Source organism: Haliotis rubra, unplaced genomic scaffold, assembly GCF_003918875.1.
Source record: "Haliotis rubra isolate DU_JTF1 unplaced genomic scaffold, ASM391887v1 Scf384, whole genome shotgun sequence".
NCBI classification, from domain to species: domain Eukaryota; kingdom Metazoa; phylum Mollusca; class Gastropoda; order Lepetellida; family Haliotidae; genus Haliotis; species Haliotis rubra.
In genome coordinates, this window is record NW_025767062.1 from 966,431 (window position 1) to 981,756 (window position 15,326).

Below are 15,326 nucleotides of genomic sequence, written 5' to 3' on the forward strand. Positions count from 1 at the left end.
ATAGACGGCGGACACGCGTCACAATGTGATAGAGTGAGTGAGTGTGTTGGTGGTTGGTTGGGTGCGTGATTGAGAGTGCGTGAGGTGTTTTACTAATAGTAAAAAAAACACTGGGTGAAACATGGTAGGAGGTGCAAGCTCCGACATTGGCGAGGTGTGGCCACTCCCCACAAAATATACTCATATCATACTGGAACCTCCTGAAGTCACACACACCATACAGCTTCACTGTTTAGGGTTTATTCAGAGTAAAGTACTTCAAGTGAGAAGACAAACGTATAATCACAGCATGATGATATGGTAAACAAAACATACAGAACACTGGCTACAAAGATTTTACTGTAAAGGACAGCTACTGCCTTACAATATTTACACGGGGAATGTTATTAAGTTACTACAGAAATTGTTTACACTACAGAATCTGATATTTACTTGCTAAATTTAATGGAGACACGTTGATAATGACAATATGTACACATGTGTAAGTCACATAAACCGTGAACCGTTCAGTATAAACACAATTAGTTAGGGTGACACATTTGACACATTTGACAGAAGTTACATCCAGAGTGCCAGACAGAAAGTGATTGTGTTCGAATCCGACCTGCCTGCCACTCATGGTCTGTCATATCCGTGGTTGCTGGTTTCCTGTACCCGCATCACTCGGAGCTTTGCCAGGCCATGTAGAACACAACTCACCCAAGATGTGTTCGCAGCAACATTAATAACAACCCTAACACAACTAAATCCACTGAATTGTAGACCGTACTAACACGCATGTGCCGTACCACCACTATTCAAGAAGAAATTAGCTATAAATTAAATACACAATGAGAGCTGATAAACAAATGTGTAATATTTGATCTTTAAGGTTTTCAAATCAGAATATTTATTTACAAACGTATGTTCCAGGAATTAAATATCTGTATGATTTGATGGATTGTGTTGTGATAGCACTAGACAATCCCTTAACCTTTGTGTCTCGACCCGATACATTTACATATGAGGAAGTCGATACATAGTTCAGCTTGTTCAGAAATCTATTGCCTCACGTCCGATTACGTTTAAAACGGGTCTCCCGATGGATGGGTGATGATGCAAGCGAATGTGGCTGCTCTTAGTGATACATTATGTGACACAGGGACAGTTTGTACAGACACAGTGTTCATACAAATGTTCATGGAATGAAATTACGTTTAAAACGGTCATTAGCACATATACACGATGTTTGCCACAGTACAACTTTGTCTGTCTGATAGGAAGCCACACACGTCCAGTAATCATTTCATCCCTCACTGTGGAAGACAGGAAAGAGAGTTGGGGTCTGTATAGTGTAAAATATTACAACTTAAAAAACTCAGGGCTGTAGGACACACACACACACACACACACACACACACACACACGCACGCACGCACGCACGTACGCACACGCGCGCATTTTTGTAGTCTTACAGTGTGGATCTTTGAGTGAACTATGTCACTTGGATGTTGAGGAGCAAAAACCAGATAAAATACAGGCAGACAGTTTCTTTGCTTGAGATAGACTGGTTTCACATGAGAGTTAGCGCACACAGGAAGAAAACAATCTTGTAATTTACCGATTTCCTTATGAATAAACAATATGTATATTATATTTCCTATGTTACTTTCAAACAGAGATCACAACATCACACTGAAGTCAGTGGCAAGGGTTCATAAGACACAACTGATGTCCTTGACAAGGGTAGATAGACACAACTGATGTCCTTCTCAAGGGTTGATAGACACTAACTATTCTTCGTGTCAAGGGTTGATAGACACAACTAATGTCCTTGTAAAAGGTTGATAGATACTAACTATTCTTCGTGTCAAGGGTTGATAGACACAAGTGATGTCCTTGTCAAGGGTTGATAGACACAACTGGTTCTCCTATTCAAGTGGCGATATGTACCCGACAGACGATCTAGGACGAGAGACATGGCCGCCCTTCCTAAGTTCAGTGTACGAGCCTCTTCCTGACTTATCCTTGACACCAGTCATCAGTTCTCCAGGGAAGTAGTCTGCTACAACAGGAATGCCTGGAGCCTCCTCCCTACCGGTGCCTTGGTTCTGGTCTGGTTCCTCAATATCCTCCTCTCTGATGTCCTCGTAGTGATGTAGCTCCAGGTAGTCGTGGATGGCGATGTCAGCCTGCTCCAGCTTAGCTTCCAGTTTCTGATCATCAACTTTATTCCTGTAACAATCCCATTTAAGGTTATTGGATATTTTCTCTATGTACATGATTGAAGTATATTACACGATTACAACATACGGGAGATTGATGGGGCAATGGACGACAGCTGAACGTAAGCTGATAAGTTACATTACTATGCTTTAGTCTGTGTACATATCAGATTCTACCTATTTGTCATAAGTGAGTGTGGATGGGTGAGGTTTACACCGCACTCAAAGTGATGCAGGAACCCTGTGTCGAACCCATGGGGAGCAGACTGTCAAACTGAGAATAACATTCAGGCAGAATGCCAACATAATCGGAATCTCACACGACCATGGGGCACAACTCTGCTCTGATGACTGTCAGACGTCATCGTGGTAGACCACTGAGTATACTGCTTGCTCAAAATCGTGTTGCGAATTTCAACTGACCGTGTGTGACACATTCCTTTACGATAGCAGATGTAGCCAGCGGTACATGCAGCCAGGATGATGAAGACGACAAGCACAACCGATGTCACCGTGACGGCGTTGGAGGCATCAGACACTGGTTCCCCTGGAAGATGAATCAATGGTTATACTTACACATTTCACAGTTGTCTACGAAGCAATCACACCGCAAAACAGGGAATCAAGGTCGCATTAAAATCACCATAATAGTCTGCGTGATATTAGTTACAGATGCAGCAAAGATGGTTGGGGTATTCCTAGTATTTATTGTTACTATCTTTGTTGTTGTAATCAATATCAATATTTAGAACAAAGCTCCATGACATGCGATTTGTGATCTTTGATATGCGTGACATGTAACATTTTTGAAAGGACTTGAACACATAGGCGAAGGAATACAGAACATCGTGAACATAACTATTTTACGTCACATGTGTGTGTCACATGTACGAGATCTGGTACCTACGACTGAAGATGTGTACCTTGTTCACACGATCCAGACGGACAATCAGATGTCCGGCAGTTGTCTGTACAGTTGTCGCCGCACATGGATCCAGTCGAGTTGCATCCCTGTACACAGGCCCCGGATGTCATATCACAAACACCACCAGCACACCCGTCACACCCAGTGATACAGGATGTGTTACATGCTTCCTTGAGGCATTTCCCACATCCTACAACACACGCACCTGCCTGGTTACATCTCCGGTGCTGGCAGTTAGAGTTGCATCGCCGTGAACACTTGGGGCCATACCAGCCATCAACACAACCGTAGACACACTCACCAGTCTGGCTGTGACACTCAGGTGGACACGAATCTCCATCTGGACATTGTCCACCCGTGGTCAGGGAGGGATTAGGTCGACAGGTGTCACTGCATGCTTCAGTACAGTCGTCTCCATAGAAACCGTGTCTGCATCCATGTATACAGCCACTCTCACATCCTCCGACACAGTTCTCACATGAGTGTCTACACTCTACTCCAGAATAAGGAGGGTGACACTCCTCACAGGTGCCTGTGATCTTGTTGCAGGACTTACATCTGCTGGAACATGTCTTACATCCTGCTCCGTAGTAGGAGTGGCTGCAACCAGAGAAACAGGCTCCAGCCACCTGACAATACTCCCCATCACATCCACCTGGGCACCTGGTACAGCCTACCTGGAGAGTGTCACATGGCCTCTGACAGGTGAGACCCTGGAATCCAGGTACACAACCATCAGTACATCTCCCAATACCTTTGTCATGGTGCAGTTCACACGTGTGGTACCTGCACCTGCTGCTGCAATCATCCTGGCAGTTGGGGCCGAAATATCCTCTGTGGCACTTGGTACTGCATCGACCTGTCTGTTCATCACACTCAGTACAATGCTGGGTGTCGGGACATTTAGCACCTGTGAATATAATCCCCTAATATATAACTGACTAATCTTAAACATATTTCTGAAGTGCTCATAAGTTCTACTTGTATACAGTTACCATCGTCCTGAGCAATACATCTGTACAATATGTGAGAGGATCATGGCGGTCTTGCTTTATATGCCCACATGGTCATGAAATAAAATACTACGATCCCCAAAAGACATTTCCCAATCCAGTGACATACAGTAGGTAAGATGTACCACAGATCGTCAAATGAAGCAGTTTCAATCAACGCATAAGAGACAGATGTCAGATTACGAAGTGTTATGTCTGTAAAGTCCTGTGTATGTGTACATGGAACCAATAGCTAATACTTGTACTTGGACGTAACCATAATAACTGTAATGAATATGAACAGATTACATACCCTGCTTACAGTCTGCATTTGAAACATACACAACCACGCTGATATGAAGCCTTCCTGCCAGGAACCTATGTTTATGGCTTGGAATCCCAGATTCTAGGTAAGAACAATGTTCATGGCTTTTTGCCAAGGTGACACGCATCCAAGATCAGACTTTGCTTCCATGATCAGATTTACACGTCGACTTACAACTGTTAGAAGTTGCATTAAACTAAACCCATTCACTACCTCACTCACATAATGATGACACGATTTACTTGTATACCAACTCACTCTTTCCTTACCTTGTGAGTAAATGACTATATACGCCGTGACTACGAGCTGAAGGAATGGCATGGTGTACCTGAAACTTCAAGAGAACTGTTGACTAAAGTTCGGTTTTGTTCATGCACTGGAAGGCAGGACTCAACAAATAGTATCAACAACATCCGCAACTAAAAACGAAAAAATGTACTTACTTTTGACTAAACCTATAAAACATCCTCGCTCGTTCGAACACGATATGCACAATGTGTTTGTTTGAAGGCCCGATACTGGATTGGCTGACACTAGTTTCACTGTTAGGGTCAGCTCGTTTCGGCTTCCTGGTAATTAATGATAGTCATTGATAGAGCACCAAAACAATAGAGAGCAATGTCAAGGCGACCTGTATGATGTGTCTGTTTGTTACAGACTGTGCGAGTCGTCTCCTGGTCCCATGGTTGTGTGTAGCGGCAGGCTCTCCTCCCATTTGGAGTTCATCTTTTCAAGCACAAAACGAAAGTACTCCATGGTTGGTTGAAGATGTCCAACCAATTATTTAGGGGAGAATCACATTTTCCCCCAACCAAAGTAACAAATTTGAAGGATCACTAACATTCTCGCCATTACCTTATATCATTATTTAGCTGTAATGTAAGCCTCAGTAAGTGAATGATATTTCTCTCGGTAGTCAGCCATAGCTGTATTACACTACCAGGGACTGACTCTCTCTGCTGTGGGTAGTTGCGATCAACGCTGTACTTTCAATTCCCTGTTATGACAGTCAGGATATCTGGTAGCATGACGGAGGAAGGACATGCCTACGTCAATATATACAAACGTAACGTTAATCACCGGTTATATTGTGGAGAATCAAATTGGGAATAGGTTTGCAACAACCACGACGGATTGAATCACACTCGACATTATGCAATTCAATGTTTCACACACTCGCACGAATTCCTTGTTTTATTCCATCCTCTTACTGATGTCACATGAGTCAGAAGGAACGTATTATATAAAATTATTGTAGTTTCTCTTTCGGTGTCAAGTTCTTTTTCCTGATAAAATATACAGCAGTGTGTTTAGGAAACGAACTAAGCATTTACGAGTACTTTCCCAGTAGAGTCAGCATAACCAATAATTATCTGCCGTTGTCATCTACTTCACATCACAACAAGCACAAACCCGATGTAGTGTAAAGTATACTAACCAAGAATTATCTGCCCTTGTCATCTACTTCACATCACAACAGGCACAAACCCGATGTAGTGTAAAGTATACTAACCAAGAATTATCTGCCCTTGTCATCTACTTCACATCACAACAAGCACAAACCCGATGTAGTGTAAAGTATACTAACCAAGTATTATCTGCCGTTGTTATCTACTTCACATCACAACAAGCACAGATGCGATGTATTGTAAAGTATACTAACCAAGTATTATCTGCCGTTGTCATCTACTTCACATCACAACAAGCACAAACCCGATGTATTGTAAAGTATACTAACCAAGAATTATCTGCCGTTGTCATCTACTTCACATCACAACAAGCACAGATGCGATGTATTGTAAAGTATACTAACCAAGTATTATCTGCCCTTGTCATCTACTTCACATCACAACAAGCACAAACCCGATGTAGTGTAAAGTATACTAACCAAGAATTATCTGCCGTTGTCATCTACTTCACATCACAACAAGCACAAACCCGATGTAGTGTAAAGTATACTAACCAAGAATTATCTGCCGTTGTCATCTACTTCACATCACAACAAGCACAGATGCGATGTATTGTAAAGTATACTAACCAAGTATTATCTGCCCTTGTCATCTACTTCACATCACAACAAGCACAAACCCGATGTAGTGTAAAGTATACTAACCAAGAATTATCTGCCCTTGTCATCTACTTCACATCACAACAAGGACAAACCCGATGTAGTGTAAAGTATACTAACCAAGAATTATCTGCCCTTGTCATCTACTTCACATCACAACAAGAACAAACCCGATGTAGTGTAAAGTATACTAACCAAGAATTATCTGCCGTTGTCATCTACTTCACATCACAACAAGCACAGATGCGATGTATTGTAAAGTATACTAACCAAGTATTATCTGCTGTTGTCATCTACTTCACATCACAACAAGCACAAACACGATGTAGTGTAAAGTATACTAACCAAGTATTATCTGCTGTTGTCATCTACTTCACATCACAACAAGCACAAACCCGATGTAGTGTAAAGTATACTAACCAAGAATTATCTGCCCTTGTCATCTACTTCACATCACAACAAGGACAAACCCGATGTAGTGTAAAGTATACTAACCAAGTATTATCTGCTGTTGTCATCTACTTCACATCACAACAAGCACAAACCCGATGTAGTGTAAAGTATACTAACCAAGTATTATCTGCCCTTGTCATCTACTTCACATCACAACAAGCACAAACACGATGTAGTGTAAAGTATACTAACCAAGTATTATCTGCCGTTGTCATCTACTTCACATCACAACAAGCACAAACCCGATGTAGTGTAAAGTATACTAACCAAGAGTATTATCTGCCCTTGTCATCTACTTCACATCACAACAAGCACATACCCGATGTAGTGTAAAAGTATTACTAACCAAGTATTATCTGCCCTTGTCATCTCTACTTCACATCACAACAAGCACAAACCCGATGTAGGTGTAAAATTATACTAACCAAGTATTATCTGCCGTTGTCATCTACTTCACATCACAACAAGGACAAACCCGATGTAGTGTAAAGTATACTAACCAAGAATTATCTGCCCTTGTCATCTACTTCACATCACAACAAGCACAAACACGATGTAGTGTAAAGTATACTTACCAAGAATTATCTGCCCTTGTCATCTACTTCACATCACAACAAGCACAAACCCGATGTAGTGTAAAGTATACTAACCAAGTATTATCTGCCCTTGTCATCTACTTCACATCACAACAAGCACAAACACGATGTAGTGTAAAGTATACTAACCAAGTATTATCTGCCCTTGTCATCTACTACACATCACAACAAGCACAAACACGATGTAGTGTAAAGTATACTAACCAAGTATTATCTGCCGTTGTCATCTACTTCACATCACAACAAGGACAAACCCGATGTAGTGTAAAGTATACTAACCAAGTATTATCTGCCGTTGTCATCTACTTCACATCACAACAAGCACAAACCCGATGTAGTGTAAAGTATACTAACCAAGAATCATCTGCTGTTGTCATCTACTACACATCACAACAAGCACAAACCCGATGTAGTGTAAAGTATACTAACCAAGTATTATCTGCCGTTGTCATCTACTTCACATCACAACAAGGACAAACCCGATGTAGTGTAAAGTATACTAACCAAGTATTATCTGCCCTTGTCATCTACTTCACATCACAACAAGGACAAACCCGATGTAGTGTAAAGTATACTAACCAAGAATCATCTGCTGTTGTCATCTACTACACATCACAACAAGCACAAACCCGATGTATTGTAAAGTATACTAACCAAGTATTATCTGCCGTTGTCATCTACTACACATAACAACAAGCACAAACCCGATATAGTGTAAAGTATACTAACCAAGTATTATCTGCCGTTGTCATCTACTTCACATCACAACAAGGACAAACCCGATGTAGTGTAAAGTATACTAACCAAGTATTATCTGCCGTTGTCATCTACTACACATCACAACAAGCACAAACACGATGTAGTGTAAAGTATACTAACCAAGTATTATCTGCCGTTGTCATCTACTTCACATCACAACAAGGACAAACCCGATGTAGAGTAAAGTATACTAACCAAGTATTATCTGCCGTTGTCATCTACTACACATAACAACAAGCACAAACCCGATGTAGTGTAAAGTATACTAACCAAGTATTATCTGCCCTTGTCATCTACTTCACATCACAACAAGCACAAACACGATGTAGAGTAAAGTATACTAACCAAGTATTATCTGCCGTTGTCATCTACTTCACATCACAACAAGCACAAACCCGATGTAGTGTAAAGTATACTAACCAAGTATTATCTGCCGTTGTCATCTACTTCACATCACAACAAGCACAAACCCGATGTAGTGTAAAGTATACTAACCAAGTATTATCTGCCGTTGTCATCTACTACACATCACAACAAGCACAAACACGATGTAGTGTAAAGTATACTAACCAAGTATTATCTGCCGTTGTCATCTACTACACATAACAACAAGCACAAACCCGATGTAGTGTAAAGTATACTAACCAAGTATTATCTGCCGTTGTCATCTACTACACATCACAACAAGCACAAACACGATGTAGTGTAAAGTATACTAACCAAGAATCATCTGCTGTTGTCAAGTGCGTGGAAAACGGGAGTATAAAAAATTGCCACCGATTTGGCAGTTTCACGTCAGACGGCTTATGAATCTCGCATCATGTCACTACTCGAGACCCTACCCGTGAAGGTCCGGGTTAGGATGAGACTTCGGAAGAGGCGACTAACAGGATCGGGTCAGGCTCGCTGACTGGGTTCACACATGTCATCGCATCCAAATGGCGTAGATCGATGTTCATGCTGTTGATCCCTGGATTGTCTGGTCCAGATCCGATAATTTACAGATATTATATAGCTGGAATATTGCTGAGTGCGGCGTAAAACTCAACTCTCTCATTCACTATTCGAGACCCATCTTGGCACAACGTCATCGACAAAAACCTTCAACGATTGTGATGAAATCATGTCCACTGACCTTGGTTGTGGTGGAGGAAATATATTTACACTGTATAAGTCCTGTTCTTTGTAGAACACTATAACAACTAAATTATTATGTTGATTTAAACTATTTTGAGGCCACACTAGCAATATACAATACGATATAAGGTGGGGGCGAGTAACTAGGGTTAGGCTACCACACTAGGGGGCGTTGGAGACATACACAACGATATAAGTTGGGGCGAGTAACTAGGGTTAGGCTAGCACACTAGGGGGCGTGGAGACATACAATACGATATAAGGTGGGGGCGAGTAACTAGGGTTAGACTACCACGGTAGGGGGCGTGGAGACATACAATACGATATAAGGTGGGGACAGGTAGCTAGGGTTAGACTACCACACTAGGGGGCGTGGAGACATACACTACGATATAAGGTGGGGGTGAGTAACTAGGGTTAGGCTACCACACTAGGGGGCGTGGAGACATACAATACGATATAAGGTGGGGGCGAGTAACTAGGGTTAGGCAACCACACTAGGGGGCGTGGAGACATACAATACGATATAAGGTGGCGGCGAGTAACTAGGGTTAGGCTACCACACTAGGGGGCGTTGGAGACATACAATACGCTATAAGGTGGGGGCGAGTAACTAGGGTTAGGCAACGACGCTAGGGGGCGTGGAGACATACAATACGCTATAAGGTGGGGGCGAGTAACTAGGGTTAGGCTACCACACTAGGGGGCGTTGGAGACATACAATACGCTATAAGGTGGGGGCGAGTAACTAGGGTTAGGCTACCACACTAGGGGGCGTGGAGACATACAATACGCTATAAGGTGGGGGCGAGTAACTAGGGTTAGGCTACCACACTAGGGGGCGAGGAGACATACAATACGATATAAGGTTGGGGCGAGTAACTAGGGTTAGGCTACCACACTAGGGGGCGTGGAGACATACAATACGATATAAGGTGGGGGCGAGTAACTAGGGTTAGGCTACCACACTAGGGGCGTGGAGACATACAATACGATATAAGGTGGGGGCGAGTAACTAGGGTGAGGCTACCACACTAGGGGGCGTGGAGACATACAATACGATATAAGGTAGGGGCGAGTAACTAGGGTCAGGCTACCACACTAGGGGGCGTGGAGACATACAATACGATATAAGGTGGGGGTGAGTAACTAGGGTTAGGCTACCACACTAGGGGGCGTGGAGACATACAATACGATATAAGGTGGGGGCGAATAACTAGGGTTAGGCTACCACACTAGGGGGCGTGGAGACATACAATACGATATAAGGTGGGGGCGAGTAACTAGGGTTAGGCTACCACACTAGGGGGCGTGGAGACATACAATACGATATAAGGTGGGGGCGAGTAGCTAGGGTTAGGCTACCACACTAGGGGGCGTGGAGACATACAATACACGATAAGGTGGGGGCGAATAACTAGGGTTAGGCTACCACACTAGGGGCGTGGAGACATACAATACGATATAAGGTGGGGGCGAGTAACTAGGGTTAAGGCTACCACACTAGGGGAGTGTGGAGACATACAATACGATATAAGGTGGGGGCGAGTAACTAGGGTTAGGCTACCACACTAGGGGGGCAATGGAGACATACAATACGATATAAGGTTGGGGCGAGTAACTAGGGTTAGGCTACCACACTAGGGGCGAGGAGACACATACAATACGATATAAGGTGGGGGCAGTAACTAGGGTTAGGCTACCACACACTAGGGGGCGTGGGGGCAGACATACAATACGATATAAGGTGGGGACGAGTAACTAGGGTTGAGGCTACCACACTAGGGGGCGTGGAGACATACAATACGATATAAGGTGGGGGGCGAATAACTAGGGTTAAGGCTACCACACTAGGGGCGATGGAGACATACAATACGATATAAGGTGGGGGCGAGTAACTAGGGTTAGGCTACCACACTAGGGGGCGTGGAGACATACAATACGATATAAGGTGGGGGCAGTAGCTAGGGTTAGACTACCACACTAGGGGGTGTGGAGACATACAATACGATATAAGGTTGGGGCGAGTAACTAGGGTGAGGCTACCACACTAGGGGGTGTGGAGACATACAATACGATATAAGGTGGGGGCGAGTAACTAGGGTAAGGCTAACACACTAGGGGACGTGGAGACATACAATACGATATCAGGTGGGGGCGAGTAACTAGGGTAAGGCTACCACACAAGGGGACGTGGAGACATACAATACGATATAAGGTGGCGGCGAGTAACTAGGGTAAGGCTACCACACTAGGGGGCGAGTAACTAGGGTTAGGCTACCACACTAGGGGGTGTGGAGCCATACAATACGATGTAAGGTGGGGGCGAGAAGGTAGTGTTAGGCTACCACACTAGGGGGCGTGGAGGCATACAATACGATATAAGGTGGGGGCGAGTAACTAGGGTTATGCTACCACACTAGGGGGCGAGTAGATAGGGTTAGGCTACCACACTCGGGGGCGTGGAGACAGACAATACGATATAAGGTGGGGGCGAGTAACTAGGGTTATGCTACCACACTAGGGGCGAGTAGATAGGGTTAGGCTACCACACCAGGGGGCGAGTAACTAGGGTTAGGCTACCACACTAGGGGGCGTGGAGACATACAATACGGATATAAGGTGGGGGCAGTAACTAGGGTAAGGCTACCACACTAGGGGGCGTGGAGACATACAATACGCTATAAGGTGGGGGCGAGTAACTAGGGTAAGGCTACCACACTAGGGGGCGTGGAGACATACAATACGATATAAGTTGGGGGCGAGTAACTAGGGTAAGGCTACCACACTAGGGGGTCGTGGAGACATACAATACGCTATAAGGTGGGGCGAGTAACTAGGGGTAAGGCTACCACACTAGGGGCGTGGAGACATACAATACAGCTATAAGGTGGGGGCGAGTAACTAGGGTTAAGGCTACCACACTGGGGGGCGATGGAGACATACAATGCGATATAAAGGTGGGGGCGAGTAACTAGGGTTAGGCTACCACACTAGGGGGCGTGGAGACATACAATACGCTATAAGGTGGGGGCAGTAACTAGGGTTGGGAGGCTACCACACTAGGGGGCGTGGAGACATACAATACGCTATAAGGTGGGGCAGTAACTAGGGTTAGGCTACCACACTAGGGGACGTGGAGACATACAATACGCTATAAGGTGGGGGCGAGTAACTAGGGTTAGGCTACCACACTAGGGGCGATGGAGACATACAATACGCTATAAAAGGTGGGGGCGAGTAACTAGGGTTAGGCTACCACACACTAGGGGCGTGGAGACATACAATACGATATAAGGTTGGGGCGAGTAACTAGGGTTGAGGCTACCACACTAGGGGGCGTGGAGACATACAATACGATATAAGGTGGGGGCGAGTAACTAGGGTTAAGGCTACCACACTAGGGGGTGTGGAGACATACAATACGATATAAGGTGGGGGCGAGTAACTAGGGTGAGGCTAGCTACCACACTAGAGGCGTGGGAGACATACAATACGATATAAGGTGGGGCGGCAGTAACTAGGGACAGGCTACCACACTAGAGGGCGTGGAGACATACAATACGATATAAGGTGGGGGCGAGTAACTAGGGTTAGGCTACCACACTAGGGGGCGTGGAGACATACAATACGATATAAGGTGGGGGCGAATAACTAGGGTTAGGCTACCACACTAGGGGGCGTGGAGACATACAATACGATATAAGGTGGGGGCGAGTAACTAGGGTTAGGCTACCACACTAGGGGGCGTGGAGACATACAATACGATATAAGGTGGGGTCGAGTAACTAGGGTTAGGCTACCACACTAGGGGCGCGTGGAGACATACAATACGATATAAAGGTGGGTGCAGTAGTAACTAGGGTTAAGGCTACCACTAGGGGGCGTGGAGACATACAATACGATATAAGGTGGGGCAGAGTAACTAGGGTTAAGGCTACCACACTAGGGGGCGATGTGGGGACGCATACAATACATGATATAAGGTGGGGGGCAGAGTAACTAGGGTTAGGCTACCACACTAGGGGCGATGGAGACATACAATACGATATAAGGTGGGGGCGAGTAACTAGGGTTGAGGCTACCACACTAGGGGGCGTGGAGACATACAATACGATATAAGGTTGGGGGCGAGTAACTAGGGTTAGGCTACCACACTAGGGGCGTGGGTTAGGGATACAATACCATTACCAAGGTGGGGGCAGTAGCTAGGGTTAGGCTACCACACACTAGGGGTGTGGAGCCATACAATACGATATAAGGTGGGGGCGAGTAACTGGGGTAAGGCTACCACACTAGGGGGCGTGGAGACATACAATACGATATAAGGTGGGGGCGAGTAACTAGGGTGAGGCTACCACACTAGGGGGCGTGGAGACATACAATACGATATAAGGTGGGGGCGAGTAACTAGGGTTAGGCTACCACACTAGGGGGCGTGGAGACATACAATACGATATAAGTTAGGGGCAGAGTAACTGGGTTAGGGCTACCACACTGGGGGCGATGGAGACATACAATACGATATAAGGTGGGGGCGAATAACTAGGGTTAGGCTACCACACTAGGGGGCGTGGAGACATACAATACGATATAAGGTGGGGGCGAGTAACTAGGGTTAGGCTACCACACTAGGGGGCGTGGAGACATACAATACGATGATATAAGGTGGGGGCAGTATAGCTAGGGTTAGGCTACCACACTAGGGGGCGTGGAGACATACAATACGATATAAGGTGGGGGAAGAGTAACTAGGGTTGAGGCTACCACACACTGGGGGGTGTGGAGACATACAATACAATATATAAGGTGGGGGCAGTAACTAGGGTTAGGCTACCACCACACTAGGGGGCGTGGAGACATACAATACGATATAAGGTGGGGGCGAGTAACTAGGGTTAGGCTACCACACTAGGGGCGTGGGGGAGACATACAATACGATATAAGGTGGGTGCAGTAACTAGGGTTAGGCTACCACACTAGGGGCGTGGAGACATACAATACGATATAAGGTGGGGCGAAATAACTAGGGTTTGGCTACCACACTAGGGGCGTGGAGACATACAATACGATATAAGGTGGGGGCAGAATAACTAGGGTTAGGGCTACCACACTAGGGGGGCGATGGAGACATACAATACGATGATAAAAGGTGGGGGCAGTACACTAGGGTTGAGGCTACCACACTAGGGGGCGATGAGACATACAATACAGTGATATAAGGTGGGGGCAGTAGCTAGGGTGGGAGGGCTACCACACTAGGGCGTGGAGACATACAATACGATATAAGGTTGGGGCGAGTAACTAGGGTGAGGCTACCACACTAGGGGGTGTGGAGACATACAATACGATATAAGGTGGGGGCGAGTAACTAGGGTAAGGCTAACACACTAGGGGACGTGGAGACATACAATACGATATCAGGTGGGGGCGAGTAACTAGGGTAAGGCTACCACACTAGGGGACGTGGAGACATACAATACGATATAAGGTGGCGGCGGGTAACTAGGGTAAGGCTACCACACTAGGGGGCGAGTAACTAGGGTTAGGCTACCACACTAGGGGGTGTGGAGACATACAATACGATGTAAGGTGGGGGCGAAAGTAACTAGTGTTAGGCTACCACACTAGGGGGCGTGGAGACATACAATACGATATAAGGTTGGGGGCGAGTAGCTAGGGTTATGCTACCACACTAGGGGCGAGTAGCTATTGGGTTAGGCTACCACACTCCAGGGGGCGTGGAGACAGACAATACGATATAAGGTGGGGGGCGAGTAACTAGGGTTGCAGGCTACCACACCAGGGGCGAGAGTAGATAGGGTTAGGCTACCACACCAGGGGGCGAGTAACTAGGGTTAGGCTAC

At 45.3% G+C, this 15,326-nt stretch overlaps 1 protein-coding gene across 1 annotated transcript in view; it reads right to left on the minus strand.

The window, feature by feature from the left end:
- Positions 1 to 115: 115 nt before the first annotated feature.
- The window catches only part of LOC124286462 (multiple epidermal growth factor-like domains protein 6), a 29,709-nt gene continuing 14,498 nt past the window's right edge, over positions 116 to 15,326 (minus strand). The window contains exons 3-6 of the mRNA XM_046722841.1: positions 3,128 to 4,039; positions 2,628 to 2,751; positions 1,888 to 2,214; positions 116 to 1,855 (exon numbers count right to left, since the gene is read on the minus strand). Of these exons, the coding sequence (XP_046578797.1) occupies positions 1,911 to 2,214; positions 2,628 to 2,751; positions 3,128 to 4,039 (1,340 nt within the window). The 3' untranslated portion in view covers positions 116 to 1,855; positions 1,888 to 1,910. The remainder of the gene's footprint in view (positions 1,856 to 1,887; positions 2,215 to 2,627; positions 2,752 to 3,127; positions 4,040 to 15,326) is intronic.